Source organism: Marasmius oreades, chromosome 1, assembly GCF_018924745.1.
Source record: "Marasmius oreades isolate 03SP1 chromosome 1, whole genome shotgun sequence".
Lineage (NCBI taxonomy): Eukaryota > Fungi > Basidiomycota > Agaricomycetes > Agaricales > Marasmiaceae > Marasmius > Marasmius oreades.
In genome coordinates this window covers 3185049-3212907 of record NC_057323.1, presented here as the reverse complement: position 1 = coordinate 3212907, position 27859 = coordinate 3185049, and the positions used below count along the sequence as shown (strand labels likewise).

Below are 27859 nucleotides of genomic sequence, written 5' to 3'. Positions count from 1 at the left end.
TCAACCTCAATTCTACGTAGTACTTAGAAGAGTGAACTGAGCCTGCTACCGCTACTGTTGTAATCCTGTATTCTCTTGTAAAAGAAATAATGGCAATATAATACGTCTCCGCTCCTGTTGCTTGGCATCGGCTAGAAATGTGCGTTCCAGCTGTGAAACGGGAGGACAAGGCGACCAGGGGGCGCTTAGCTTGTATTTTACCGTGTTAACTCCTTTCCTCCCAGCTCAACGACCTTTTCACGCTCCTCTATGCTCATTATCTCTCATGGGAACTCTAATTGACATCCACTCTACAGGTAAAACGCGTCCTTTTCATATTTCTTCCTCTTGCCTAAATTTTCTGGTTTGTTAGTTCCTTCGGAGAACTGGGACGAAGATTTTGAATTTCATGCCAGTCCGAATAACCACAAATGCGTCTCATTACCTTCGCATCCGACGAGGGCATCGACAACCAGTACCGCCTTCACGGAAGATTGGGACAAGGACGCAGACGTTTCCCCTTTATATGATTCACGGCCCTTTGAAATGACTTCAACGCAAACCCCACAGGAAAATCCAGATTTTCACTTGACTAGCTGGGCTGAACCTGGCCCTTCTACACCCACGAAACGGCCTTTTTCAAGCTCTACAGAAAACTGGGATGATGACTTTGAGGATAAAACCAACTCTCCTGCAATTAGAATAAGCCCAAGGAACCGTCAAGGAGACACCATTTCTCCTTCGCGTCCCCAATTTGAGCCAGAGAGCTGGGACGACGAATTCGACCTCGCTTCTCCCGCCACACTCCCCAAATCTAGAGCGTCCGTGAACGACCGTGTGCATTCTGGGTACGACGACGAAGAAGATGACGATATGGATTTCAATCTTCACGATAAAGACGAAGATCGTACAGTGACTGCTCGTTCTAGACGTAACGCTCTGCCCCGACTAAGTACCTCTGACGCGGCGGCAACGTTCAACGCGACGCCTCCGCCCCCAGTTCCACCTATTCCAATGTCACTTCTTAACGCGAACAATTCAACAGCCCTACATTTCCCTCGTTCCCCTACTACTTCCGTCTTCTCGGCACCCTCAGTCAACTCGGGTCGAAATTCTGTCGCGTACTCTTATTACCATAACAGTTCAACGACCCACCTCCGTCCCACGGTATCGCGTCAGTCTACGACTGGCTTCGCCAACCTTCCACCTAGTCCACCTATTCACAAAGAAAGAGAGAGACGACGGTTGAGGAAGAAGAGTCGGCCTGATCCTGCCTCCCTCGAGCTCAACTTCCGTGAACCCCTCCCTATTCGATCCGTGAACACGAGCGTGGAAAGTGTGGGACTGCGAGAAGATCGTAATGGCCGACCTATAACGCCGCAGACTGCGCCTCATTCATCATCATCCTCGCTACCTCCTGCTGCTGAGCCATCCACCTCTCCTCCAATCACCACAGATAACAGGAACAGCATCTGGCAAAATTCCGGACCTTCATCACCACCAACCAAAATGCCATTGTTGAGCAGAATAGGTAGTGTGAAAAAGTGGGGTGTGCGCAAGAAGAGGGCCAGTTCTACCCCTAGCGAGTTGATGGTACAAGAAGGAGACATTCATGCAGGTGCGGTAATAATCATTGTCATTGAAGTTTAGTATCACTCAATTCGTAATTCAGATATCAGTATGACAGGGTCATCACCGTCGTATTCACGGTCACCCTCCAAGTCGAGCAACTGGTTTTCTCGCGTGACTAGTGGTGGTGGGCCTGTATTCGAGATAGGGAGGAAGACTTCAGTAACACTGCTGGCCGATCGTGCCGAGGAAGAATCCGTTATCAACAAGCTCGCACTTACCCCCAAGGCTCGGAAGATAACTCCTCCTGGTGCTTCGAACTCGGAAGATACATCCGCGAAACTAGTGAAGAGAAAGAGCAGCGGTTTCGTCCCTCTGAGAAGGGACAAGGGTCTTGTTAATGACAATAGTGCCATGCACGAAGCCGGGGAATTGCCTTTAGATCTCGAGCAAGAGCTGGGACTCGAATCAGATACTGCATTGGGAAGAAGCCCTTCGAAAAGAAAGAAAGAAGTTGTGACGCACCATATACATCAGGGAGGTGGACATAATCCATCATATGGGGGTCTGGGCTTGGGAAGGGCGAGAAAGCCGCATGAGAGTAGCTCAGAAGATCTGACTGAGAAGGAAGCGATGCGCTCGAGAGTTAGGTCTTTTACCCGGTTCAAGGGCAAAGCCAGGGAACTGCCTGAAGACAAGGAGGGTCATCGTAATTTCATGGGGAATGTACAGAGAATCAGCTTAGTCGGAAGACACAAGCGAACGAAGAGCGGCGTTTCTCTGGTTTCGGTAGAGGAAATTGGGAAGGATCCACCACCACTTCATAGGAACTATTCGGAGGGAGATGAACCAATGAATACAGACTCTGAAGCCCACCCTGCATTAAGGACGCCTTCACGATCATCGGGTTTGCTCCCGCCTATCGAGCTCCAGCCTCCTTCTCCTCCTCGAGTCGCCAGCGATGAAACCATTGGGAAAACCGCACAAGCCTCCTCGCCTGCCAATATTGAGACCTTGTTGCTACCGAGGACGCCCCCGTCAACAAGTCCTCCATCCTTGGTCCTCGCGCTAAAGAAACCTCCAACGTCTCCGCAGGCAGCATCCCTCGGACGATCTACCGTCGCACCCGCCATTGCCGGCAGCAGCGCTGTGCGGGATTATAACGTACCACGGCGGAATTCGTTAGGCGACCTCAAGATTCCAGCGAGGATTAGCCAAGCGCAGGTTGGACTTCGGCGAGATTTGGGCATGGTCAGAGAATTTGCTGCGAATGTCGAACGTAAGTATCTACGCGCCGGTCTTGGGAAGCCTTTAACATTAACATTTGTTGTACCAAGAACTCAAAGAGCTTCAAGTATCGTACATTACCCTTGTGTCGGAAGTTCAAGGAGTTTTAGACACCTACGCTCAGCAAGCCTCTTCTCGCGCAACATCCCCGAATTTTTTTGGCCGTTCACCATCACGATCTCGCAATCGTTCTAATTCCGCCTCAGCACAGGGCACAGGTCAACCGCCCCCTCAACAGGCCTATAAGCAATTCGTTGCCGCCTTCTACACAATCAACTCCAAATACAAGATTGCATGGGAGTGCGCAGAGCTGCTTATAGAGCTAGGGACTGGCTCCGCGGGTGCATCACCACCCTCGACGAGCGTATCTGTTCCGACTATGTCCACCACAATCATCAACGAGGCAATAAAGAGCAGAGAAAGAGCCATTACACTATCAGGTGAAGAGTCCAAGCCACCGACACCCGTACCCGGCCAGATGTCGTCCAGTCAAAGTGCTGGTCCGCCTATTGCCAGCCCTCCCAATTTAGCTTGGCGTGCTTCCACTGGTCGACATGACCTGAGCCATAGGCAACTCTTACTTCTTCGAGAGATGCTCAACAATCCGGATACCTCTCAAGTCATCGATCCTCAACATTTGCCCTCTACAGAAGAATTTTCTCCTGTGAATCGTGACTGGAGGTGGGGAGAAGCCATGAACAGCACCGTCACTTTACCCTCTGAGGAGAGCTCGGCTCAGGGTGGGAGCAACAATGGCGATGTCTCAACGAAAAAACGGAGGAGTAGCAAGTTGGTCGGGATGAGTGGTCTGAGAGATATGTTGAGGTCGTTAAAGAGAAGTCAAGTTGAACATCCTCCAGTGCCTGCCTCTTCTACTTCTTTGAGCACCGAGTCGTCCGTGGACAGTACGGGAAGTCATCGGTATCCTCACGGAAAAATCACGACTTATGGACGAAGACGAGCCAAGACAAGTTCTGGGCCTGAGCTGGTTCGTACTGGTTCGCCGTACAACGTTTCATCTTCTCTTTCAGCAAAGCAATCCCCTCGGAGACCGTCGTTAGCATCAATTTTCCGAATAGGCCAGAAGAGCAAACAGACGATACCCTCCACAACTCAGAACACTAGCACAGTAGACCTATCAGTGGAAGATCTTCACCATCGTACTCGGGAAACCAGCAGTTCTACTGGTGAAGGTGACGACGATTGGGATCATGTCTCTGAACTTGATCATAATGGTGCTAGAGCACGTGAAGTCCCTACAATTCGCGGTCGATCACCTTACCTGCAGGACGTGCAACTCCCTGGTGGCCCACCCAGCCGACCGCAAACACCTAGGACGCAGAGATCGTCAAGTGCCTCGCATTCTCAGACTTCTCTCCAGCGGGAAGGATTACCTCCTGCTTCTGTAGGTGTTCCCACTCGGACTAACCGACTTTCCAATGTCGAAGAAATCGTCGAATACAATAAAACTCCGCGAGTGAAGAATGCGGCCGGCAAAGCATCTTCAAATTCTTCTAGGCCTCCCTCCAGGTCGAAGAATGGGTCGAAGACAGGATCGGTACGATCCATGCCTCAGCCGTTGGGAGGTTTGCCCGATGCAAAGCTGGCGATGACACCTGAAAATATTAGACCTTTGTTAGAAAATTCGAAAGAAGTGCACGCCCGGCTCACGGAGTGCATAGCAGAAATCCGGCAGTTGCTCGCAGTAGACTAGAATTGCCACGGACTCTCCTCATCTTTTTTGGTCTTCCGTTACCCTTTCACCCACTGTAGTATTATCCAAGTTTTCGCATTTGCTCTGGTGTTGCTCTCTAGTATCTACCTTCATGTAGAATCTAATACGTAGTCCATGTTATGTAATACAATCACAACTTTCAATGTTTGTAGTAAAATGCTACAGCATTACATGAAGATCGACACTACTACGCAGACAGGATATCGGTTGGTGCAGATAGGGAGAGGATGAGGGCTTGTGGATGGCTATAACACATGTTTTGTACAAACCAGTAAATTGCACCACAAAACAAGAACAAGGAGGAATAGAAAGATAAAGGACAGCAACGAGGACAGGGATGGGAAGGTAGACGAGGTAAAGTTACTGTATCAGAATCAAACAAGCAAAAGAGATGGAAACGACTGTGCGGGGGGACTATAATATATGCAAGATCAGATAGGCGATACAAGACATCAAGCTGGGAAACAATCGTTTATCTACGTTGATTGAGAATAGACAATAAAGAATTTGTGCTGTTGGCTTGCCCATACATGGGGGAAATGGTGGATGTGAGTAAGATTTGAGGCTGAGATGACGAAATGATCCCAGGAGGGGGGTTCGTGCTGATCGATGTTGGAGGGATAGTCATAGGAGAGTAGAGTTCAGGGTGCGTGAATGGTGGTGCATGGTAATGAGATGATGGCGGGAGCGAGGGATGAACGGGGGGATTATGGACATGGGGAAGCGATGGTCGAGACTGGAGCAATGGTGGACTAGTGGCATTCATGACCGCAAGTAACTGACTTTGGTTCATGCTCATGCTACCGGAAGGAGGGGAGTGGTAAACTGGTCGATTGATCGCCTGGCTGGTCCTCGGTCGTACCTGGAATGGATCGTCTTGCACAGGTGAACGGAAAGGTATCTGGGGTATATTCATTCCTTGATATAGAGCACTAGGGCCAGAAGAATAAATAATGTTAGAATCACTCGTTCCGATCGCCTGGGGGGGAACAGATGCGGGGGGCAATGGAGGCAAATGATGTAGGTGAGCCATCCCGTTTACATTCAAGGCGGCTGCTTCTCGACTAGCAAAATAAGGTGTCAATCTAGCGGATTCGTCTGCCACGGACTCCAGTAAGGCGAGTTGCCTGAGTCGCTTGGCAGATGATGGAATCTCGATAGACTTGGAGAGATAAGGTGAGATGTCCGCTAAACTGGAGGTGCGACGAGATGTGGTCGGCCGAGGAGACGGGACGAAGGCGTTAGATGGGGGTGTTTCGGGAGAAAATCTTCCGTTCATTGTAGGTGACTTAGTCTGTAACCTAAACGCAATAGGTGAGCGTGGGGGCGGGGAACTCGCATGTGGAACAGTATAAGAAGCTCGGGCAGCCTCAGCTAGATTGGCTATCATGGAAGGTGATTTCGTTCCAGCTGGAGCTTCAGGAAGAAGCGGGCGTGCTGAGGACGACATGGCAGGAACAGGTGTACTCCGTTCGCGAGGACCATCGCCCTGTTGCGACAACAGAAGGGTTGGTTTGACTGGCTGATGGTCTTTCTTGGCTTCGACCGCAGCACCTGACAAAGTCAAAGAAGACAAAAGTCGCGCAAAATGAGGATCAAGGGGTGTTTCGGCCTGAGGGGCGATATCAATAGGATTGGCAAAAGATTGTGAGCATTGAGGGGAAGGGGTCTGAGGATCGCCATTGTCGGCCGAAGATGACTGGGAACTAGACTCTTGGTGGGCATCTTGATAGGGTGTGCATGGGGAGTCGGTTACCGTAGATTCATGGTCATTGACAGCTAGCTCAACATCTTGAAGTTGCCGTTTATGTTTCGGAGGCTTTCGAGGTAAAGTACGGGGCTTCCGATCATGTATAAAGACCTTCAGTGCGCTGATGAAACATATGTTGAGTTCTAGCTCAGGTTTCTACTGCAAACTTACCTGATGAAAGGCGTAATCAGGTAGAATTTACCAGCGGCAGTTCTGTTGCGTTTCCAAGTCGGAAGATCAGCGAGCCTAAACCATTCGATTTTCTGCCCGAGGACGTCAATTTCAGAATTGTCAAGGAAGTTTAGGGTATTACACTGATTTCTTTTCGAGTCTTGGTTTTGAACGGAAAATCTTCCGGCACTCCAGGAACAATGTACAGCGCAATCTTCTGCTCCCGGATCGACATTTCTATCACATCTTCTGCACTGATCTTGCCAGCCAAGTTGTAGCCCGTCTCCTCTAGGACCTAAGAGATAATCTTGAGCATAAAAGTACTGAACGTGGTCAGTCTGACATACCTCTCTAACAGCACAAGCTGTTTGAGGTTCATCTTCGTTTATCTTTCCCTTCGGGAAACCCCACCCAGAAGAAGACTTCCATCCTTTGACAAGAAGACACTATCGTTCGGCGGTAATTAAACGGCTTGCGACGGAATTGATGACCAATGACAAACCTTCTCCCATGATTCGTTTAGCATGATTGCACCGCATACTGGGACGCGAGTCTTGTACTGCATGAAATTTGTAAAGGCCTGCTCGTGGGCATGACTCCATTGGTGGAGAAGAGGACAAGAGTGAAATAGCATAGCGGAAAACTTCTTGAGTGGCAATGAAGGAAATTTGGGATTTTCTTCCCGAACGAAATCTTCGTAGAACCAATGGCTGAACGTTTGGTGAGCACAATATCTAGGCGACCGTTTGCATGCTCCTACGTACGCTTGCTCCACCTGGAAACATATCCGCTCCAACGAAGCCAGTTCTTCCTCCGGTAAGTTGAGAATAAAGCGACTAGAGAAACATGAGTTGAGAGTACTCAAACGTAGAAGTGGTAGATGTGACCTTGAAAGATCCTCGAGTACATCCTCTTGAGTTGCATATGTGAAGGTAAAGCGTTCATGTGGGGAATCTGCACGACCCGCAGGAGTGATTTCTGGGGATGATGATGATGACGATGACATTGAAAATAAAGCAAAGAGCCAACCCCAATACTGGAGAGGCAGAGAATACGAAAGTCCTTCAGGACGAGTTCAGTTGATGGTGGTATGTAGTGGAGGCGGAAGTACAACATGCACAAATACTATCCCGCCTCATTCTTACCACGTGACTGTTACCGTAAACTTGTAAGAGGTTCTCCGACCGAAAGTCAAATGCATACCACCAGCTTCTCCAAAGATCTACGACGGTCTCAACGGTCCCTCACTTTGATGGGTCCTAACTTACAACCGAGGATGTGAAGTTACAGGATGCGAAAGAAAAAATAACGGTTCAGTTGGAAGGGAATAGTGTCTTGAACTGTTAAGCTTTGTAGCAAACTTTATTTTGCGAAAACCTGACACCGATGAGTTGAAGGACCTCGTTCGTCAGAATCAAGATATATACCTGGATGAAATTCAGCAGAAACTTGTCACTCAACTCAATATCGCAATATATCTAACAACCGTACAGCTAACACCGAAGAGAGGGAGGTGGCGAACAAGATCAGAGGCACAATTGGTCGTCAATTAGCAACGCCATCTTGCCCAATGCCTTGTGGTGCTGAACCTGCCTCGAAAGAAATGCAATTCTTGTCATATGAAGAATAATATATGAAAGACGATTATATACAGTTTGAAGTGGAATAGGGAGCAAATAGTACTGCTTTGCAACTGAAAAATGCTAATATTTTATGGGGTCTTATGAATGCGATACTCCAACTGAGTATACTGGTTGTTATGGCTAATTAACCCTGAGCTCCAGTGCGCATCTCGCAACCTATTCAATCAAGGTTTTGAATAGTTTAGCGGGTGAAAAATATTCTAGAGTACATAAGTGGATGGAGATGCTGCAAAAAAACCGAAAATTTTGGTCTGTCTCAAGGACTCCCAGAGATGGACCCAACTGCCCGAAATTCATCTAAAACCCATCCGCCGGGCATAGTCTCTCTCTTCCTCTGCAGTCAGTCTATCGGTCCCGTTCCAATTGGCGGAGCTACTTCTAGGTCTGAATCGGCTTGTCCTGCCATTCCTAAATATCTCTTCCATTCGAAGTGGCTGAATGGCTCCGAATATCTCATCCGGGTTTATAGTGCTTTGCATCTGCAATGCCTGTCTCAACTCCGGCGACTGTGCCCAATCCGGGGGATCAAAAGCTCTTTTTCGGTCTTCATCGTCGGAGTCCGAATATTCACTATTGATTTCAGGTAACTCGATGCTTTCGCTAGGAATGACAGATTCCGTTTGTTTAGATGCTTGAATCTGCGCTTTGGCGCGTGCGCTCATTTGGTTCTGGACCACTTGTGACGGCTGAGCAAAATCGTCGTCTTCACCTTTCGCCGGGGTTTTCGCCTTCATCTTCGACACGGAATTCGCAGGTGGCATGCCAATACTGGAAGAGCCAACCACGGAAACCGTGGAAGGGGTCGACTTAATTGCTGGCTTGAAGGTCGGCTTCGAAGATGCAGATGAGTTCAGGCCTCCTGCGACTGGCTTCTTGAGTTCAATCTTGCGTTTGCCAGTGAGGTCGTCCTCCTAGACGACACGGCACAGTCAGCAAGTTCAATCGTTGATCGAAAATAACCCACCTTCTTTGCGGCCGGCTTCACAAGAATCTTGCCTGTGTGCTCTTCCCGTTCTCGTTTCCGCCTTTCAGCTTCTTCTTTCATTTTTCGTTCCTCTTCGAGTTGCCGGGTTCTTTCCTCTTCCACCTTCTTCTGCAAGACCAACTGTCGTCGGCTCTCCATGTTCTTCAAGACAGTCGCTTTCTTATCCTTCTCCTCCTGTTGCTGTAAGACCGTGAGTCGAGAGACTTGCAAAAACGTGTAGTGTTTGAGAATAATACCTTCTTGGCAGCAGCAGCCGCTAGTTGCAAACTTTTCACCTCTGCCTTGGGCTTCTTATTTGTACCGAGTACATTGCTGACCAACTTTGTGGCATGTCCAAAGAATCCTCCTTGCGATGGCTGCGATTGTTCTTCAGTTTGCGATGATGATAACGGTATACTTCTATCTTGTTGCGGCACCGTGGACTGTGGTTTCTCAAATCGATCATGACGAACAAACGACGGAGTGATGTACACACCTCCACAAAACTGACAGTCGGTTTAACATTATCGATACTCATATCAGCATCCTTATCGGCTGACTCTTCTTCATCGTCCATGTCCATGCAGTATGAGCCGGGCACATTATGATCATGTGTTACGGGACCCTGGCTATGGTCCTCAGTCACCTCCATCTCATCCACATTTGTATTGAGCTTCTGACTGTCGGTGGGCGCAGAACTCCATGTGAGGCTATCCCTATCATTGTTGAGCGTCATTCCGAATGGCCACTGCTTAATCTTCTCCCCAAGCTTGCCGTCAATCGGCCAGCTATCATCTTCGTCCGACTGAGTGAATCGCTGTGGTTGAGCTTCATATGCAGCAGAATACTCTGTATCTTGGCTCGAAGGCATCCAAGCTGGTGGCTCTTGACTGCTGAACACCCTCTCGGAAGCTTCACTCTTAAGGCTCTCCCAAGTCGATTGCGCAGAAAGAGGCGGTCGTTTCTGTTGTCCCATGGGAGGCGAGGCAGGTAGCCTTGGGGACAACCCAACGGTAATAGAAGGTGGTTTCGTAGATGCCAAACGAGGTGACACCGGTTGTGCAGGTTTGGAAGTAGCAGGAGGTAGCGACGGAGGTATGAAAACTGGAGACGTCTTGTCAAATAACTTGCCGAATGGAGAAACGGGCGTTGTCGAGGAGGGTTTGTTAGTCTGAGAAAGGAGTTTATTCTCGTGCTCTGGAGGGAATAGTGACAATATATTCTTCCTTTCGGAATCCTGTTCCTTCGAATCTTCTGGTAGAGCAAGGTCAGACACACTTAGCCGTGAATGGCATGGTTGACTGGGAAGATCAACGGCGACAACTTCCACACCCTGAGTACTTAAGTCCGCCTGTTGAAGTGACGAGCCCGTACTAGGCGGCTCTGAAACAGGTTCGTTCGTACCCAGCAATTTACTGAGGGACGGCCCGTCCATCATGACATCTTCGTCTCGTCTATTCCTTTCGGCAACTTTGGCTTCCGCAGCAGCGCGTGCCTCCGCAAGTGCATTTGAAATCAACCCTCCGCCCATCGACTTCCCCGTACTCTTACCGAAACGCGCACCGAGACCTTCGACGGTCCTCTTGAACTGATCCAGCATTCCTTTCTGTTCTCCGCCCTGCGGTTCCAACACCTGGGTAAATTCGTCACCCTCATTGGCAGCTTCTGTTGGGGTCTCAGGTCGTTCTTCCTCTCCTACCTTCCGCGGTATCATATCAGTATCCACCTTCTTCGCAACTTTTGCGGCGCGCTCCCCTTCATCTTGCCGTGCCATTCCTGGAACACCTGCGCCAAGCATATCATCACTCTTTCTCTTGCTGGGGACTCCGGGAATAGTGGTTACGTGTGTACTAACGGTCGCGAAATTCGTTGCTTTACCGTTGACAGATTCGAGGGCTTTCACCTCCCTGGACTTCATCAGCCATGAGGTTCGCTTGGTGATGGCAGCAGCGGGAGTGAAAGCACCAAGGAAACCTGGTTCGGCAGAGGTTTCAGAGAGTACACGGACAGATTTTCGAATGGGGATGGGAGCAGGGAGTGATGGGAAAACTGGAATGGTACTGGTATGGTCCTCCCCTTTCGTTCCAGCGAGTGAGAGCGTTGGGTCGTTCTGTTCTGTTTGAGCATCTTCCGTAGACTTTCGTTCCACTTCGATTTCCGCTGTGACCTCTTGCGTAACGTGTTGCGTGTCGGTTTCATCAACGGTGGGAAGGAGTGGAACCAGGGCAGATTCCGAGGGAATAGCGTGGAAGGTGTCGGCTAGTGGCAGAATAGCATCTGCGGTATGCATTGAGTCATTCGGATTTGAAGGTTGGACGGCTGCGTTCGTCGAGGTCTCTTGCTCAACTACGTCGGGCAGGTCTTGGGTCTTCGTGGGGGATTGAGTAAATTTCTCCGGGGAAGGATGCGACGACATCCTAGAACGGTCTGCTAATTCATCGTCTTCAGCAATTACTGAAAGCTCGAGGGGAGCGTAATGTTCCGCCACCTCCGTAGGATCTTCGGTCGAAGTCACTGATACAACGGGGGTTACCAACGTATACGAATTTGGTTCGTGAGCAGAGATCGAGGAGTCTTGAGTCGGGTGGGGTGTAACAGGGACCTCGAGAGGTGCAGTCGGAAGGCGAGGCTGGTCTTCCTTTTCTCTTGCCTGTAGAAGCGCCTTATGGAAGTTGTTGACAGGTGAAGCGTTCTCTTTGTCGCCATCATCCTGATATTGAATTTTCAAGGTCCGGAAAAACAAACGGCAGACAATCACGCACCTCTAAAGACATAACTCTGTTCAGTTTTGACGGTGAAGGGTTCTTGATCTTGGATATTTGAATATGGTTCTTCTGGCGACTAGGCGTCTTTACGAGGTCAATAAGTGCACTTGAAATGTTGTTAGCTGAGGTTCGAAAGCATGAAGGAGTGACACACTCTTGCTTCGGTTTCACAAGGATGTTGTTGAGGTAGTCGTCGAGAAAAAGAAACCCATGAGTATTGATCTGCTGTTGGAAAGATTCTCGGCCAGAATCATTGGCAATGAGAAAACGAATAGAATTGCTCCATTGCAGGAGATTGGTATGGGACATGGTGATGTGAGGGAGCAAGCGCTCCGTTATAAGGCGGTCAGAGCGGGTCAACTGAAGAGTCGCGTGAAGCACGTGACCGCCTCTTGGTGACAAGAGGTCACGGCATACGTAAGAGTGTGACGTAGATAACCGATGATATCTTTTTTTTTTTTTGTGGAGCGTTGTCAAATGACAGAGGTGAGCAGACGCCTAGCTGTCCCCGCTGCCAACTGGGCCGACCGAAGTCGGTGCTCGTACCTCCCGCTAGGTTGCAAGGGATTGAAACCTTGCTAGAGTTTAGAACCACCTGTAGCACGCGGAGCGGCTTCAACCTCTTAACTGACACTTCCTCAATGCTACCCCATACTCAGTAGAACCCCAGTCCCCGCTTGTGGATTCACCGTGCGGAGATTTTCTAAAAGCTCAATCGTTATACCTTTCCAAGTGTTTTTATCAACGTGTTCTGGTAGGGCTTTTTTTCCGCAGGTTTTTTTATTCATCATGAGCTTATCGATCTGTAGACGATTCTTGATGACATAGATCCATCTATTCACTACTTCGTTTTTCGACGGGGTCTCTTCGTTTTGCCTTTTGGTTTCTTAATTTCCAGATAAGGAAGGCAGATTCTGAGATCAGGATTTGGAAAAGACGTGAGTCACCGATTTTTGTTTTTCCATTATCATTCTTGAACTTGATTGGGCTGCATGCCAGGATCGTACCCACTCTTGGTGGTGTCCACTCTTGTCCAGCTATTTTCCACACTGTTTCGGCTAGCTCTTTATCTCCGAATCCTTACAGTTGATGAAGATGTGTTTAATCGACTCGGTTCTAACCGATGATATCGCTTTTCGCCAAAGGCTGGTAAGTTAAGTTAGATACACCCAATTCAGAGATACTCTTCCAAGTTCCAACCTGCAGGTCCTCATGCCTCGCAATCTAGATCGCGCATCACATCTTTGTTGAATCACCAATGCGCCCCTTCGGCCGTTGAAGTCGTCAAGGTATCGTTATGGGACACCGGACATCGTTACTCCAACTCATGCTTCATATCTGGAGTGGTCCACGTCCAATCCCTACACACTTTCCATCCAGTTGACAGCTCCTATTTGGGGTTTGTTCTCTGTCTTCGTGCGTTAAACGAAAGTGTTCCGACTATATAACAACACTACAATTAGTACAAACGTAGTTGCTTCAGTCTTGTTTCCTGTTGCTTTCGGTCTTCCTTTTGACTGATTCCTCCTCCTTCTTTTCCTTACGAAGAGCTATCGAGGTGTTTCCTACATATGTGTGTAACTTGCTTACCCAAGTGACGTAGAGCAACAGATATCGCTCTTCCACTGCTGATTTGGAATATTTACGTGATGGCATCAGTTTACGCTGTGGCCTCACCCTTGCAGGCAGTACCGACTAGAACTTGCAACCACACCACTTTTTGCCAGATATCATTTTCGTGTCTCCTGGATGGAAGCCGAGGACCATGGCAGACCTGAGGCCACTAGTGCTGACAGCGCTTCTTGGGACCAACTCGACTTCTCAGATCTCGATGAAAGCCTCGACATTGGATTGTCAGAATCTCAACTGCGGGAGGAGTATGACAATGAGGAAATCGAACGATTTTTAAGTCTATTTGCTGCCGTGCGTGCTCTTTTATCTTTCCTCAGCTCACGCAGACACGTTGCATGCAGAACGTTACTGAAGTTCATATACCCCTGCCTCGAGGGACCTGGTCATCGACACCCGATGTCAATAGCGAAATGAAGGGGGCATCTCGTTCATTCAGTGAAGAATTAGCAGCAGTGCGTGTACACCGGGGTTATTGACAAGTCATCTTGATTTCTTGACACTTTTGCCAGCGGTATCTGTTGCCGTACCTGCCTCCGTCTCCACCCCATCCTCCTCCATTCACCCTTGGGCGCCTTCGGCTTGCAACTCAGAGACTACACTTGTCGACAATCCCTGTGTATATTCCGTTCTTGCATAGGCTGTTCAAACTAGCCATCTGGGAAGAAAAGCAAACGAGCGGTTTCTATTGCTTGGTCTGTAGTCAGTGTTACCCTTTCTCTATGCTCCAGACCTGATAATTCTTTTCCACAGATTTATTGGGTACTATGGTACTACGATCTATTGTTACCTACCCTGATCCTCCGGATACTCTACAATTTGGTCCGACGTAGGATATTTCCCTACCCGACTGCTACAGAGTTGAGGGAACGACAGATTGAAATTGAACGGGCAAAGGAATTGGGTGATGAGGTTTCCGCACGTCTTACATCCTCATCGTCTGATATCTCGGAGATGTGGCGACTATTCAGATTAATCACAAAGTCGGTGAAATCCGATGTTAGAAACCATGAAAAGGTCAAGGACAAGTACAAAAATGGAAAAGAGAAAGGAAAAGGAAAAGGAAAAGAAACAGCCTCCAGTGATCGTTCGGATGTTGAGATAGACATTTCTACGGTGCTGGATAACCCCATGGAAAATCAGCAGGAGAGAGACTTGAAACGTTCCATCTTGCAGTGTGCAAGCTCGATCGCGGACTTCCACGAGCGGATACATAAGTGAGCTCCAAACTTTTTTCCATCATAATCCAAAATAACAAATAAATGACTTTTCCTCCTTAGTTTGTTCATCTGGCGGCGAACCAAAGCTTCCTTTCATTACGGGGTGGTATGTTTTCGTCTATTCCATGTGTACGGCCTTCTTACTTAACCGTCGCATAGTTGATGGTCATATGTTTTTTCCTAACATTATTACTCCCGACCCGATACATCTCAAAGCTAGTTTATCTCGTCGCAGGTATACTTTTTTGGCATATCGTTCCTGTCATCGCTGCTTTGCCGTACGAAGATCGAGCCAGGTAGGCGACTAAAGTACTGGCATCAACGGGCATGCTAACTTCAGTCTTAGACTACCTCCCCCTCTTGCTGACGTCCCTACAGACGCTGACTATGCCATGGAGTTGATATCACAGCGTATCAATACTGGTTTGGATGTGAAGCCCCAACACAAGAGGCACAAAAAGGAGTCCAAGGTCAACGACACCAAAATAACAAGTCGGTCACTCTCTGGGCCCGTAGGCGCATCCAACACGGACAAGAGTATAAATTGGAAGAAATGGGGTGAACGGGCTGCGATAGGCAAGGCGTGGGCAGTCGATAACAAACTTATTGGCGGTAATAAAGAGGTACATACGAATCATTGTCCATATTTTATTTTCCCCTCTTAGTGACCGTCAACAGTGGCCACAGACGTCTAATGCTCCTCAGGCACCGTTAGTACCGTCTGCCGCAACAGCAGTCGGGCAGCTCCTATCACCTGTCGAGTCTCATGGTCTGTCTGTTCTCGTTCTGGTTGAATGGCCGCTTTTGCTGACGTGTCATCCAGCTTTTCCATGTCAGCATTCGAACGGTCCCGGTCTCATCACATTATCACCCGCGATCTTTTATTTTACGCCCTTGATGGCTCCGCATCCAACAGTGGCGTTTCCGCTGACTTACCTCAAGGTCGTGAAGAAGAGTGGGTTGTTCAAGGGATTGACCTTGAAATGGACCGATACACAAGATGGGGAAAATGAGCATGAGGAGATCTTCAAGTGGGTCGGAGGACGTGACGAATTGTTCGCCAGACTCGTAGGCTCGGACGTTGGTAAATGGAGAAGGGCTTAGATATATTCGAATGGTACTATTTCCTTTATCTTGCAGTTGACGGTGGCTGATTCCTCGTATCGCATAGTTTGAATGTGCTTATATGAAACTTGACAGGAGTACGGATATTCTGAATGGACTGGAAGTTTAATAAAGTAATAAAACAGTATCTTTATCGACGAATCGATATGGATTTGGACACCTGGAGTTCTAATCAGCTTCGGGTGTCAACTAGAAGATCGGAGTCGAGAAGCGCGCCGTTGATGGCAGTTCTTAATTAGCCCGGTGGTATAAAGTCGACTCTCGCCCTTCCTCTCTTCCTGTTTCCTCGCTTCTTGTTCTCTCATTGGGATCCTGGTGATTCAGGTGCCGCGTTGTTACAGGCAAGCGGGAAGCAAACTTCCACAAAACCCGTCCTTTCGTTGCTTTTCTCCTAGTTTAATCTTTGTTTGCCTCTAGAATGTTTTTTTCTCAGGAGCTACTTGCTCGTAGGGATAGCGGTTTCGGTTTGCTTTGGTATAGATCCCATTTCTCGGCAGTGTTATCATCACTAAACCACTCCCGCAGGCTTGCAGCTACATTGGGTTCAAAGTCTACGTTCAAGAAAATCCCCAAACGATGCGTCCTTACAGCCGACATCTCCCAACTATGCAACCTGATCGCGCAGCCAGAAGAACCGTTAGCGTTGAGGTTGTCAAGTAATCTTATGATTGGCGTTGCACGGTGAGGCAGGACGCGATATGATCAGTAGCGTTCATATGCTAAAGTTTTTGTTTTCCGGTTTTCTAGCGTTTATAAAGGCAAAGCATCCTTTGGAATCTGATGTTGAAAATATTGTCTCATCGTCCGATCAGTGAAACAGGAAATCTTCTTTACAGACGTTACAAACTGCGTGACCTCTTTGAAAAAAGTGGTCCAGGATCTACAAACTACGGCTGCCAAAGAACGAACGTTGCAGATGGCTCAACCCACTGCTCGGTTAGTAAACTGCTGGGAAATTTTTCTGTCAGTTTCGTGCCCTAACCATTGCACAAGTTCCTCCGCTCTCACCATCTCAGCTGGTCCAGATTCCGTGTTCATCGCCGATTTTGATGCCATGGTTGAGGTAAGTCATTCAGTGTTTTCTTCAATAAAATTCAGGCCTTCAACATTTCCTTCATTTCCTCTTCCAGAACTGGGACCGGCACCTCAATCTTCTAGGTGAACCTAGTTCGTTTTGCATAAAGGCAGGTTGATGACACGAAAGTTTTATAGCTCCAGAGCCAATGGATGTAGATCCAGGAGATCAGGAGTTTGATCCTCACTCACAACAACCGATGCAGAAGCGGGTTGGCCGTCAAGATACGCAGCAGGCGGAGGATGTTCGCGCGGAAGCATGCACATTGAAAGAGCATCATGATCACCTGTTGTCCGTATCCTTTGACCGCTCTTTCCAAGGGATCTCCGACGGCATTGATCCATTTTCGTCACAATTTGAGCCGGCCATCCAGCTCGATACCAACTTCTTCGAGAGCTCAGATGGTCTTGGACTTGATGGTGGTCTTGCCGACGAATTAGCCCGCGAACTCGGTGAAGGATGGGGTGGTCCGTTCATTGAAGAATCCCAACAGTGCGTTGGATCCTACCCCGTATGCGATTTCCTGACACTTCTGCATGAAGGAACATGGACGTGGATCTGAATCCGCTGCAGGTTCCGAGTGACCATTTAGGACTGGGGTTAACAGGAGGAGATGAATTTATGCTCCCGGCGCTGCCTGAGGCTGACCATCCCAGACCATCTCAGCCACTGAATACAAGAACGCCCTCCAAGGTAATCGGCTTCATACTCTATATCGCGTTTCAAATGGCTTACCCTTAAATACAGACAGATCCTCGTCTTCTCGAGGAGAATGGCACGCCCAGATCTCGCAGCCGATGTGCTTCATCGCGAGCAGCCTCCGTTGTACTTCCAAGTCCCTCTAATTCATTTTCACGTATGCTTTTATCTCAAGGCGAAGATGTCCGATCCCATCAACAAACCCCTTTCGCTGATATTACAACACGAGTCGTCAATGAAGAGAAAGAAAAACGATCAGCTTTACCAAGGAAAAATAAAAGAATTCGTGTACTGCTTGATGCTAGAACTGAACTGACCGATGAAGAATTGAAGGTGTGGCATAGTTCGGAGTCAAACTTGGCGAACTTATGCCTTATTCTCAGATTGCTCGTGCAAAATATGTGCAAGAACAACGTAATCAAAGACGGGAGCTTGATCACAAAAAGATCAAAAAGGACAGCGGGAAGGTGGTAGAAGAACTCGTTTGGGGTGTCCCTACAGGAAGTATGCCATCTTGCCATCACCGTGTCTCATTCCGCCCATTCACTCATACATATCATAGTTGAGGCTCCCTCTCTTATAGATTTTTGGCAGGAGAATTTCAAGGTTCAGGTCGAAGCTAGGACTGGCGCTTTACACATCCACATCGACGATCCCGAATCAAGTATGTCAGAACAGTCTTCATCGTTGTTTGCTCGGTCTCGTTTACTATGCTTTCTAGCGCGACCTCCTAACAAACGACGAAAGCTGCAAACTATTGATGAGGCACCAGAAGGGACCCCGTTGCCCATTGAGACAGTTGTTCAGAACGACACATTTTTTTATGGGGCGGGCGATATCGGTTTTTTACCAGGTATCCTCTACCGCATCTACCGTAACGGAAGCTGAAACTCGAGCTCTATTCGACAGATGACCCTTTCAGTGGAAACAATGTGGATATCGATGTCGAACTTCCCGTGTTAAGATCTTCCGAGGTAAATACTTGAGTCTTGACGGTTGGCGGCTCATCGACTGGATGGTACTCACATCCTGCAAGGAACCAGGGCAAGCGCGAAATATTTCTAGGCAGCGTTCAGTTGGACTAGACCTCAGCTTCAACCTCGATTCAAACGAGAAGTTAGGATCTCAAAAGAGTTCGCTTTTTCCTTGGGATGGTGCAGGAGCCGATATCTCCTCTAGTGTAGGTGGTGCTGGGGGAGGGAGTGACAGAGTTGCCTTCGAACGAGCCGATGTCAAACTTCGTGAAAGCCCTTTGAGTCGCCGAGAGTGTTCTCTACCTCTCAGTCAAAATGGAAACATTTCAGTGACCCGAGGTGCCTCCCCAGGTGATTTCGGGAAAAATTCTCAGATCATAGGCGAAGACTTCGTGTTGAGAGGTAAGCGTTTGTGCATACGATTCACGTAAATCAGTCCAATTTATTATTCACCGCCTTTCAGATGAAGATGAGGAGCCAACTAACCGAAATTCCGAAACTCAACGATCTGATTTGAACCTTGTCACGCTCGAACGCAATTCGTTCAATTTTCTCGAGTGAGTTGCTCTACATTACCAACCGACAAGGACCGATCGCGAATTGTCAGATATGTGAAAATGCAGCAGCAGGCGATGCCAGGTGGAACTTCCGGTAATTTACCTTTTGAAACCATCGTTCCGAGGACCACGAGCACTCGACATGTTGCAGCCGCTGCTTTCTACCATTGCCTAGGCAAGTCCCTCTATCGTTCATGCAAGATGAAGATGTAGACGAATGCCCTCCAGTTCTCGCTACTAAAGACCTTGTCCACGTTACTCAAGCGGAGCCTTATGGCCCCATATCCGTGAACACTAACTCATAATCATCCGAAATTAAACATAATAATGGTCATCGGAGGTTGTATGTAAGCCATGTTGTAACTTGTAGTAATTAGCTGTACCGCCGTGAATCAATTGCTGTGTTCCGTCCCGTATAAAACGACCACCATCTACCAAACCACCCAAACTGTTCTTCCTTGTCCGAACTTGCTCTCTTCGTCTGACTCATCAGACCCGTCCTATTCCTCGACTCGATCGCACGATGTCTTCCCCCGCTGTCACCGCTGCCAAAGCTGTCCGTTCCAGCATCGACCTCAATGGCTATGATCCCGTACAAGTAAAGCTAATGAAGGAGAGATGTATCCTAGTGGATGAACAGGACAACGCTCTCGGTGCAGCAGATAAGAAAACCTGCAAGTGGCCTTTATAGATTACACCTCCCAAGGCTAAAACATTTCTGAAGGCCACCTAATGGAAAACATCAACAAAGGTCTTCTCCATCGGGCCTTCTCTGCCTTTGTTTTCCGACCCTCAGATGGCAAACTGCTCCTCCAAAAACGTGCCTCTGAAAAGATTACTTTCCCGGATATGTGGACAAACACTTGCTGCTCACATCCGCTGGACGATTTTGAGCAAGAAAAGGTCGAGGAAGATCAGCTTGGTGTTCGAGTAGCTGCTTCTAGGAAACTAGAGCATGAGCTTGGCATCCCTCGAACACAAACGCCAGTCGAGGAATTCCAGTACCTCACTCGCATCCATTATCTCGCACCCTCTGATGGTTTGTGGGGTGAACATGAAGGTCCGTTTATGCAGTTGTATTACCGAAAAACCCTTGATTGATGCTGATTTCATTCCAGTCGACTACATCCTGTTCCTCACTCGCGATGTTTCGGTCACTCCCAATTTAAACGAAATAAGTGACCACAAGTACGTCGACAAAGCGGAGCTACAGGCCATGTTCGATGACTCCAGTAAGTTATTTTTTATATGCAACACTGGCAGTAGCTCAATGTTGAATATCACAGACAATAAATTTACCCCCTGGTTTAAGCTCATCGCTCGCGACTTCTTATTCGGCTGGTGGGATGAACTGTGCAATCGGAAAATCGACGGCAAAGTTGTCGCCAAAAGGCTTGCGGGGGTCGTAGATGGAACCAAAGTCGTTAAGATGGTTTAAGATCGCGAGTGATACATGTACAAGAAAGCACGGAGGCCAACAAAAATCTATGTCGAAACTGCTTTGAAGAGATAAAATTCCGGCCGTTCTCCAAATCCAAGTTTTGCGAATGGACCTTTACGCGCCATGGGGATTGAAGTTTCCAATTGAACGTTGAGTTCCTCTAATTTCTGAAGGGTTTCCACTAACAAGTGTGCCGGGGTGATGCTATGAGCTAAACGATCTTACGAATTAGGTAATTGAAAAGAGGGAAGTAAAAGATCCTCGTACCAGTGTACAAACCCTGCCTCAACTCGATCGAAAAAGTCGTGCCTTCTTCGTCGAATTTGGCCTCTATGTGGCCACTGAGGTCTGAAGTCTCTTGCAGGTAAGGAAAGAGGTGAAGTTGTATGCGCGTCGGGGGGTCAATGAAAGTGATTTTCCTTCCCCCATTCAAGGGGTGGGCAAAGAAAAAATGGCTGGATGAGTCGATTTCGGTTGCGAGAAAAACTAGCCGTGGTGTCTTCAAGAGATTTATTAGATAGAGCAATCAACATTTTGGATCTCGTGATCATCAGAGACGGCAAGTTCACCGAAGTTCCAATAGATATTGAAGTTTGGAAAGAATATCCCTAAGTGTTATCAGTACGATCAGATAGGACGATAGAACTTAAACACTTACTCGTCTTGAGAAAAGGGTAAATAGAGCGAGCAACATTTCCCAAGCTCTAAGATGTTCAAAGGGGAATTAGGTAGATAGACAAGGTTGCATAATGAACAGCACACTTCGTCGCACTCGGCCCACTCGTATTCCAGGGAGAACCACTAAATTTGATCTTCCATTTTAGGTCCTTGAGCTCATCCAAAACCATACCGTGGGGCCATTTGGGAAATATTGTCGCTCTTATTTCATTCATAGCGTACGTGGATATATTCTCGATATGAATCTCATCGGAACCACTTAAGGACAGAAACGTTCGAGCTAAATAGTCAAATCTGTCAGCATCAGCCCATGGACAGTGAGCAGGAAACGGACTTGGATAATCAGACATCTGTGGCGGCGCCTTTGTATTCGAGGACGTGCGCTGGTGCTCATGCTGAGTCGTCTCGGCCACCTTTGAAGGGTCCTGAGGGTTCGATTTTGTTCTCTTCCTGCGCTTAGGCGTTTGTGTTGGCACGGCTGGAGTCGCACTGGTGGTAGCTGGAGCTGTACCATGGCGCTTTAAATTCGACTTCAAGGGCACCGAAGAACCGGGCGGAGGTTGCGAGTAATTGTATCGTTGCTGAGGTCCCTGAGATGACTGAGGAAAGAAGGAAGGATGGGTGTAAGGTGTCTGGCGTGCAGCAGCAGGCCATTGAGATTGATATTGGGGATAATATGGGTTATTTGGATAGTATCCTTGTTGATTGTAGTAAGGTGCGTAGTTTGGCTGCTGCATGGCTGCGGAGAAGAATGACAGGCACTAAGAACATGAGGCCTCGGACTAAAGACGCTGAAAAGATTAAAACGTGCTCTTCCGCACGCGTCTGTTCCTGTCAATTATATCTGTAAACCAGAAATCAAACTGAAAAATAGAAAGAAGGAGAAAGACAATTACTTGCCATTGAAGAAAATATATCGAATGTGAGGAGGAACACGGAGGAACGTCTAGGTAGACTTCGTCTCACGTGCTCCATATAATTTCCTCCTCTCTCCCACTACCTTGTAAAGTTATGGCCTCTACATTCGTAAACTGGCTTCGCTCTCCAGCTGCTCGAGAGTACTTCTTCAGTGCGTAGCTCTTATTTATCTCTTTTTGATCCTTATTGTCATTGAATATAGGCACACACTTCTGGGGTCCAGTTCGTCTACACTCAACTCTCGAGAAATTCTCATCTGACCTGTTCTTAGGTCGCGAATTGGGGTCTTCCGCTCGCTGCTATTGCTGACCTTAGCAAGGGCGAAGAGGTGATATCTGGTTCTATGACCACTGCTTTGGGGTGCTACTCGTACGTTTTCGCGTTCCGTTGCTGTATCCAACAGCTCAAATACTTCTTCAGCATGGTTTTCATGCGTTTTGGTTTGTCAATCTTCAAATGCACCCTTCGCTAATCTCATCTCTCGACTTTTGAAGCTTGGCGCGTGCAACCACGCAATTACCTTTTGTTCGCGTGCCATGCCACGAATGCCGTCGCTCAATCAACGCAGGGCGTACGTTTTCTCAACTACTGGTACAACGGTGGGAGAGAGAAGAAGTTAGGTCTCACAGGTGTCGTGGAAGAGAATGCAAAGGAGGTGAAAGAATCCGTGACAGAGGCAGTGCAGAAAGCAAAAGACCAGATAAATAAAGTAGGAAAATGACTGTTTTTCAAAGAATAGGGAAAGGGTTGGTCACCAAAAGTCATCGTTGACATCTCCCTTCTTCTTTCTCCCAGTACTCTGTGCGAGCGCCTGCCGTTCATACATTTCCGCTATCTAGCAGTTGCTTCAATATCAATCGTTCGCTCATCGTTTTCAGAACGGAGCAACACTTCACCTGTTCGGGGCCAGTAGCATCCTCTGCGTTTTTGTCATCTCGCACCCGGATGAAGCGAGGAAACCGGAGAGATATTCCTCGGTCTCCCACCTGCCGAAGATCATTAGAACATTGCATCAGCCACATATGTCAAGTCTGCCCACCAATCCCTGCGCTGCCGTGTAAATTGGGCTCAAACTCAGGTCTGCCGTCAAGACCTCCCAGACAACCTGAGGCTCAAGCCAGACATCCGCTTTGGCACCTCCAATCTTGACATCGCCTCTAGGATTTTGAATTTCTAACGGCTTGAGCATCTCGTAGTGCGTTTGCAAGGCTTCATCACTAAGACCTGTCGCGACCTTGCAGATCGATTGAAACTCTTCCGAATCGCCGTCATAACATGCCAACAGGAAAGCGCCGTACACATTCGTTCGTTTGCCCTTTCCGTAGAACGCTCCGATAACAACAAGATCTAGCGAGTCACCCACGCCCGCCAGGTAATCTTTTTTGAGCTAATGAATGGCTATGAGCAAGATGTACGCTGTTCATGAAGCCATCTTACCTTCAGCCAGTTGACACTACGTCTACTAGGTTCATAATAGCTGGCATCAGTATCAAGCATTTTGACCATTAGACCTTCACATCCGTCCCTGACACTCTCTTCGAGAAACGCTTGTATATCCTCCGTTGCTTCGCTTTCGGACGATTTTGCGAATTGGAATTCGCGATCAACCGGTTGGAAGTGCTCACGTAATAGTTTTCTTCTCTCGTTCAGTGAATTGTGCAAGAGCGACTGAGTGGAACGGGAAAGGTCATCGTGGAGTCACTCTCAAGGCGGGATGAAGATGACCTACTTCACCATTCAAATACAAAAGGTCGAAAGTAAAGAGACAGACCCGGACTTGAATATCCTCAACCTTGACGTCTTTACGCTTTCTTCTACTCAATTCTTGGAATGGCAGTAGTCTGCCTGTTGTGCGATCTATTGCAACGGCTTCTGAGTCCAGAACAAATGACTTCGTGGAATCCTTGATGCACTAGTAAAAATCATAGGTTAGCCAGCAATCTTGACTATAAGTGTGATAACACACATGAGGAATTTGCTCCACGAGGTCAGGATATTTCTTGCTCATGTCTTCAGAATTCCTGCTAAAAACACGTAACGTGCCATCTTCGAGTTTGTGAATCTACGACCAGTTGGTTTACTGTGATGCAATCCACCAATCTCATGGTAAACTGACCTGCGCACGTTCTCCGTCGTATTTGTATTCACAAGTAAACCGCTTGTTCTCGAATCTATCGAGCACTTCACCAATTGCTTTCGTAGGTTTAGCCAACATCGGTTTCAACGGGACTCCCGGTCTCAGCTTGCAATGCTCGCGTAGGCCATCTATTCCATGTTCTAAGAGTGCTGGGATAACCTCATCGTAACTGGGCAATTCACTGCAAACACATGAAATCACTGCCCTTACAAAATATACACCAAGGTGCTTACCTATAGATTGACTTCAAGATATCAGCGCCTTCTTCCAACCGCACGGCGAGCTTTTCGTTGCTCCATTTCTTACCCGCTAGTCAAGTCGTTACCGCTGTTCACTTTTTTTGAAGACCTCGAAAGACGTACAGCTCTCTTTCTCTGCGAGGACTGCAGCGTGTGCAAGTGCGACGAGAACAGATCTCTCCGCATTGCCTATCCTGAGTTTGCCCTCCAAGCTACGGACGATATACTTGGCTTCGAAATTCTGGCAAGCAGCTAACAGTTTTGTGATTATTCCGACCTTCTTCGCCTGTGACTACGAACGGACGCGTTTTAGTAAGAGAACCAAAAATTTAGATCGCCATACGCACAGAATGACCGGTACTAAGTGCGATCTCTTTCAATTTCGAAAACACGAATGGAATCGTTAGAGGTTTTGGCTTGTATAACGTCTTCTGGCTATTTTTCGAGTTCTGAAACGTCCCGGTTCGATAAATTGGTTGCAAACAAACCACACAAAACGGTGCATTCTCACCAATGCGACGAGCCCAAGATCCCCTTCTTTCTTCAGATCCGCTTTGACAACAGCCAGACTCCTTCCTGTGGATTCGGCAATGGCTTTGATGAGAAGACTTTCCCCTATACCAAGCTCGATTCCGATGTAATCCGGGCTCAGCTGTCGTACTTATGGATGAAAAGGGAGGGCCTAAAAGTATTGGATCTCAACTTACACGATTGATACATAGATAAACGGTCTGAAGGAGAGAGGTATGATCCTTCTTGGTGCTTCGTTGAATCACAAGCAATAATAATGATGTGAGCAATGCATTCTTCTCCAGTCGTTTCGTTGTGGCTTCTATTATTGAAAAAGTTTTCGCGAGAGCGGCATAGGGAACTCTCAAGCAAAAGTAAGAACAGGTCGCGAGGCAGACAATGCAAAAAGCTTACGGTTCTGAAACTTTCCATCCGCCCTTGACGTCGACTTCATTTATTTTAGAGAGAGCTGCGAGAGCACTAATGTAATAGAAATATAGTGCAGTGTGTGGCAGGGATGATAACACGTACGTCTTGGATGCTGCCGCACCGCCCGAGGCGACCATTTCTTCATCTTCATCCTCAACAAGTTCATCTTCATCATGGCCCTTTTCCCCATCACCACTGCCAGTAGATACTGCATCCGTTGCACCATCATCTTTTTCATCGTGTTCGGCAGATGATACTGCGTTTTTCCCTCTTGGAGACTTGAGTTTAGATGTCTGAGAGGATGGCTTGGTTTTGGAAGACTCGGTGGTGGTGGCTGCGCAGAAATCAGGTAGGTGTGGTAGGTGGTGGTAGTAGAATTTACCTGGGGATGTATCTTCGTCATCGGAGTATACCACCTTTCGTTTCTTTTGTTTGGGGGCGTTACCTAGGAATCTTTGTGTTTTAGCCGCGTTCACGCCTAATCCGTTAGTCGCTTACTTGTTTCAGGGACCTCTGGATGTCTACGTTTAGAACTCTCAGCTAATAGTGGATCAGTTTGCGGAGAGGATGGAATGTAAGTTGAAGCGCACACATCTCTCGCGTATTCTCGTGCTCATCTGCCGCCCTACGTGTTTCCTCTACTTCCTTGGGCACCTTCGATTCCTTGTGTTTCTTTACCCACATCTCTTTGAGAGTCGATTGTTGTGGAGGATCCGGTTTAGGCATTTCGAAGAATTGTCCGAGTGTTTGCTGTCTTTCCATCAAAAGAGAAAATGAAACGCGTAGATGACGAAGTGGAGTAACGCGTCGAAGCATATGGCGTGACTGCCGCAGGACTGCCACCCTCGTGAAGGGTGCGTGATGTGACAAGTCGACCTATATTAATATTCTTTCTTTCTTAGAGCGCGTCTGTATGTTTGGTGACTATGCTAACAGGAGGAGAGCCGTAAATGCTGGCCTCGTACTGTATGCAGCTGGTGGAGCCTGAAGGTTTAAAAAAATGAAAAAACCTTCTCGGACGAGGCATTGAGCACTCATCAAGCAAGTCTTGAATGTCACTGCCGACTCACGGGCTCGACTATCCCATTGGGGGTCTGCCTGAGGAGACTAGGCTCGAGTTTCGCTGCTTCAGAATGGACGTCTCACTTTGGTGTCACTAATTGGAAGTCAAGACTCAACCATGCGTAGTAATAGTACACGAGGCTAATCAGTTAAGTTCTGAGCAACAGCGGAAGCGGCAACGATCATTTCCTTTATCTAGGAGCCAAGACAGCGACGTATAACTTGACATGAAGATTTTTGCGAGGGAGAGATGGCCAGGTGTTTCGGCTATTCCCGAAAAACTGCACAGTTTAATCAGTGACTTTCTCAGCCGAGTGCATCAACAAGTGTCAACAATTTTATAGGCAGTCGCGACTCTCAAAACCTCCCCTCAAGACCAACGATGGCTGAACAAGTAACCAATTTCTTCGGCTATCGTTCCAACAGTGTCTGACGTGCTGCTAGATCGAAAAAGCCTATCAAAAGCAACCCCTTTTTCAAAACGCCAAGGCCCGTGGTATGTCAGGACCTAAGTGGTTGTGCAGGATCTCATACGGTTGGTTGTGTTCGAACAGGTGGAAAGAAGGTTTCAACGAAGGAAAGGCGGTGGTACAAAGACGTTGGTCTGGGATTCAAGGTACCCTCCGAAGCAGTCAATGGCACTTATATCGGTGCGTGTTCAAAGTAATTGTTTCGTGGCCGGTCTATCCATAAATCATTGCGTTCTCTTCAGATAAGAAATGCCCCTTCACTGGCGAAGTCTCGATTCGTGGCCGTATCCTGACTGGCAAGGTCATCTCCACCAAAATGTACCGCACCCTTGTCATCCGAAGAGACTACCTCCATTATATCCCTAAATACAGTACGTCAAGTCTCAATATACCGGTACCTCTCAATTATTTTAACTCGTGCGATCGTAGACCGTTATGAAAAGCGCCACAAAAACCTGACTGCTCACGTTTCTCCTGCATTCCGCGTAGAAGTTGGTGACATCGTAACAGTTGGTGAGTTCAGATTTTGGCTCCCTTTTCGACAATACATGACTAGTTTCTATGTGTAGGCCAGTGTCGGCCACTGTCAAAGACTGTCCGTTTCAATGTCGTGCGGGTGGCCAAGAACAAGGCTGCAGCGAAATCGTTTGGGAAGTTCTAGAAGGATTCTGGGATGACCTAGTATACTTTTCACTCTGTCCGTGCTATATACGCGCGATAACATGTCTTTTGTATGAGCGCTCGCATGCCGATGAAAGCAGAATAAGCAATTAAGTATTGGAAAAGGCTATAACATTTCTGTGTGAAAAAGTCATAGGTTGAAAGTAAACAAT

At 47.8% G+C, this 27859-nt stretch overlaps 10 protein-coding genes across 10 annotated transcripts; 6 read left to right on the top strand and 4 right to left on the bottom strand.

Moving 5' to 3' along the window:
* Positions 1-177: 177 nt before the first annotated feature.
* Positions 178-4737, top strand: E1B28_001071 (uncharacterized protein). Its single transcript, XM_043146969.1, has 4 exons — positions 178-296; positions 353-1597; positions 1652-2827; positions 2886-4737. Exons 1-4 carry the CDS (start codon positions 266-268, stop codon positions 4547-4549), a joined length of 4116 nt encoding a protein of 1371 aa, XP_043015674.1. The 5' UTR covers positions 178-265; the 3' UTR covers positions 4550-4737.
* E1B28_001070 (uncharacterized protein) lies at positions 4726-7592 on the bottom strand. Its single transcript, XM_043146968.1, has 7 exons — positions 7379-7592; positions 7256-7327; positions 6994-7201; positions 6839-6937; positions 6634-6786; positions 6492-6583; positions 4726-6441 (listed from the first exon to the last, which is right to left on the bottom strand). The coding sequence occupies exons 1-7, from the start codon at positions 7495-7497 to the stop codon at positions 5043-5045; spliced, it is 2142 nt and encodes a 713-aa protein (XP_043015673.1). The 5' UTR covers positions 7498-7592; the 3' UTR covers positions 4726-5042.
* Positions 7593-8208: 616 nt separating this feature from the next.
* On the bottom strand, positions 8209-12229 carry E1B28_001069 (uncharacterized protein). The gene is made up of 6 exons (XM_043146967.1): positions 12018-12229; positions 11861-11969; positions 9595-11808; positions 9356-9541; positions 9099-9299; positions 8209-9045 (listed from the first exon to the last, which is right to left on the bottom strand). The coding sequence occupies exons 1-6, from the start codon at positions 12170-12172 to the stop codon at positions 8428-8430; spliced, it is 3483 nt and encodes a 1160-aa protein (XP_043015672.1). The 5' UTR covers positions 12173-12229; the 3' UTR covers positions 8209-8427.
* A 98-nt stretch (positions 12230-12327) lies between these two features.
* E1B28_001068 (uncharacterized protein) lies at positions 12328-16034 on the top strand. The gene is made up of 12 exons (XM_043146966.1): positions 12328-12617; positions 12673-12801; positions 12863-13786; positions 13837-13947; positions 14005-14187; positions 14246-14709; positions 14773-14818; positions 14872-15008; positions 15059-15335; positions 15391-15481; positions 15536-15829; positions 15884-16034. The coding sequence occupies exons 3-11, from the start codon at positions 13613-13615 to the stop codon at positions 15814-15816; spliced, it is 1764 nt and encodes a 587-aa protein (XP_043015671.1). The 5' UTR covers positions 12328-12617; positions 12673-12801; positions 12863-13612; the 3' UTR covers positions 15817-15829; positions 15884-16034.
* Positions 16035-16753: 719 nt separating this feature from the next.
* E1B28_001067 (uncharacterized protein) lies at positions 16754-19277 on the top strand (the record flags this gene model as incomplete). Its single annotated transcript, XM_043146965.1, has 12 exons — positions 16754-16773; positions 16831-16900; positions 16968-16995; positions 17050-17404; positions 17455-17605; positions 17660-17944; positions 17995-18115; positions 18174-18275; positions 18333-18464; positions 18521-18585; positions 18648-19142; positions 19193-19277. The coding sequence occupies 11 exons, from the start codon at positions 16754-16756 to the stop codon at positions 19014-19016; spliced, it is 1698 nt and encodes a 565-aa protein (XP_043015670.1). The 3' UTR covers positions 19017-19142; positions 19193-19277.
* Positions 19278-19552: 275 nt separating this feature from the next.
* On the top strand, positions 19553-20580 carry E1B28_001066 (uncharacterized protein; the record flags this gene model as incomplete). The annotated part of the gene is made up of 4 exons (XM_043146964.1): positions 19553-19816; positions 19867-20202; positions 20261-20374; positions 20429-20580. Exons 1-4 carry the CDS (start codon positions 19666-19668, stop codon positions 20578-20580), a joined length of 753 nt encoding a protein of 250 aa, XP_043015669.1. The 5' UTR covers positions 19553-19665.
* Positions 20581-20627: 47 nt separating this feature from the next.
* Positions 20628-22228, bottom strand: E1B28_001065 (uncharacterized protein; the record flags this gene model as incomplete). The annotated part of the gene is made up of 7 exons (XM_043146963.1): positions 22162-22228; positions 21596-22092; positions 21346-21541; positions 21242-21287; positions 21153-21191; positions 20851-21082; positions 20628-20794 (listed from the first exon to the last, which is right to left on the bottom strand). The coding sequence occupies exons 2-7, from the start codon at positions 21996-21998 to the stop codon at positions 20628-20630; spliced, it is 1083 nt and encodes a 360-aa protein (XP_043015668.1). The 5' UTR covers positions 21999-22092; positions 22162-22228.
* A 35-nt stretch (positions 22229-22263) lies between these two features.
* MPC1 (pyruvate transporter mpc1) lies at positions 22264-22900 on the top strand (the record flags this gene model as incomplete). Its single annotated transcript, XM_043146962.1, has 5 exons — positions 22264-22330; positions 22382-22401; positions 22451-22548; positions 22600-22619; positions 22674-22900. Exons 1-5 carry the CDS (start codon positions 22273-22275, stop codon positions 22898-22900), a joined length of 423 nt encoding a protein of 140 aa, XP_043015667.1. The 5' UTR covers positions 22264-22272.
* A 30-nt stretch (positions 22901-22930) lies between these two features.
* Positions 22931-26301, bottom strand: E1B28_001063 (uncharacterized protein; the record flags this gene model as incomplete). Its single annotated transcript, XM_043146961.1, has 17 exons — positions 26085-26301; positions 25993-26034; positions 25877-25939; positions 25597-25828; positions 25480-25545; positions 25263-25428; positions 25067-25207; positions 24903-25004; positions 24679-24847; positions 24550-24625; positions 24296-24497; positions 24146-24241; positions 23909-24091; positions 23617-23847; positions 23219-23566; positions 23076-23165; positions 22931-23014 (listed from the first exon to the last, which is right to left on the bottom strand). Exons 1-17 carry the CDS (start codon positions 26254-26256, stop codon positions 22931-22933), a joined length of 2463 nt encoding a protein of 820 aa, XP_043015666.1. The 5' UTR covers positions 26257-26301.
* A 596-nt stretch (positions 26302-26897) lies between these two features.
* On the top strand, positions 26898-27814 carry E1B28_001062 (uncharacterized protein). Its single transcript, XM_043146960.1, has 6 exons — positions 26898-26950; positions 27001-27052; positions 27111-27206; positions 27269-27397; positions 27456-27539; positions 27596-27814. The coding sequence occupies exons 1-6, from the start codon at positions 26939-26941 to the stop codon at positions 27685-27687; spliced, it is 465 nt and encodes a 154-aa protein (XP_043015665.1). The 5' UTR covers positions 26898-26938; the 3' UTR covers positions 27688-27814.
* The last annotated feature ends 45 nt before the right edge of the window (positions 27815-27859 follow it).

Coding starts and splice junctions, on each gene's coding strand:
- E1B28_001071 (XM_043146969.1), top strand. CDS start 266: ATGGGAACTCTAATTGACATCCACTCTACAG. Junction 297..352: donor AATTGACATCCACTCTACAG/GTAAAACGCGTC, acceptor CTGGTTTGTTAG/TTCCTTCGGAGAACTGGGAC. Junction 1,598..1,651: donor AGAAGGAGACATTCATGCAG/GTGCGGTAATAA, acceptor TTCGTAATTCAG/ATATCAGTATGACAGGGTCA.
- E1B28_001070 (XM_043146968.1), bottom strand. CDS start 7,497: ATGTCATCGTCATCATCATCATCCCCAGAAATCACTCCTGCGGGTCGT. Junction 7,202..7,255: donor TGTTTCCAGGTGGAGCAAGC/GTACGTAGGAGC, acceptor CCAAACGTTCAG/CCATTGGTTCTACGAAGATT. Junction 6,584..6,633: donor AGACTCGAAAAGAAATCAGT/GTAATACCCTAA, acceptor GTCCTCGGGCAG/AAAATCGAATGGTTTAGGCT.
- E1B28_001069 (XM_043146967.1), bottom strand. CDS start 12,172: ATGTCCCATACCAATCTCCTGCAATGGAGCAATTCTATTCGTTTTCTC. Junction 11,970..12,017: donor CTTGTGAAACCGAAGCAAGA/GTGTGTCACTCC, acceptor CAACATTTCAAG/TGCACTTATTGACCTCGTAA. Junction 9,046..9,098: donor TGAAGCCGGCCGCAAAGAAG/GTGGGTTATTTT, acceptor CGTGTCGTCTAG/GAGGACGACCTCACTGGCAA.
- E1B28_001068 (XM_043146966.1), top strand. CDS start 13,613: ATGGAAGCCGAGGACCATGGCAGACCTGAGGCCACTAGTGCTGACAGC. Junction 13,948..14,004: donor TCAGTGAAGAATTAGCAGCA/GTGCGTGTACAC, acceptor CACTTTTGCCAG/CGGTATCTGTTGCCGTACCT. Junction 15,336..15,390: donor TTATTGGCGGTAATAAAGAG/GTACATACGAAT, acceptor GACCGTCAACAG/TGGCCACAGACGTCTAATGC.
- E1B28_001062 (XM_043146960.1), top strand. Junction 27,053..27,110: donor TCAAAACGCCAAGGCCCGTG/GTATGTCAGGAC, acceptor GTGTTCGAACAG/GTGGAAAGAAGGTTTCAACG. Junction 27,207..27,268: donor AGTCAATGGCACTTATATCG/GTGCGTGTTCAA, acceptor CGTTCTCTTCAG/ATAAGAAATGCCCCTTCACT.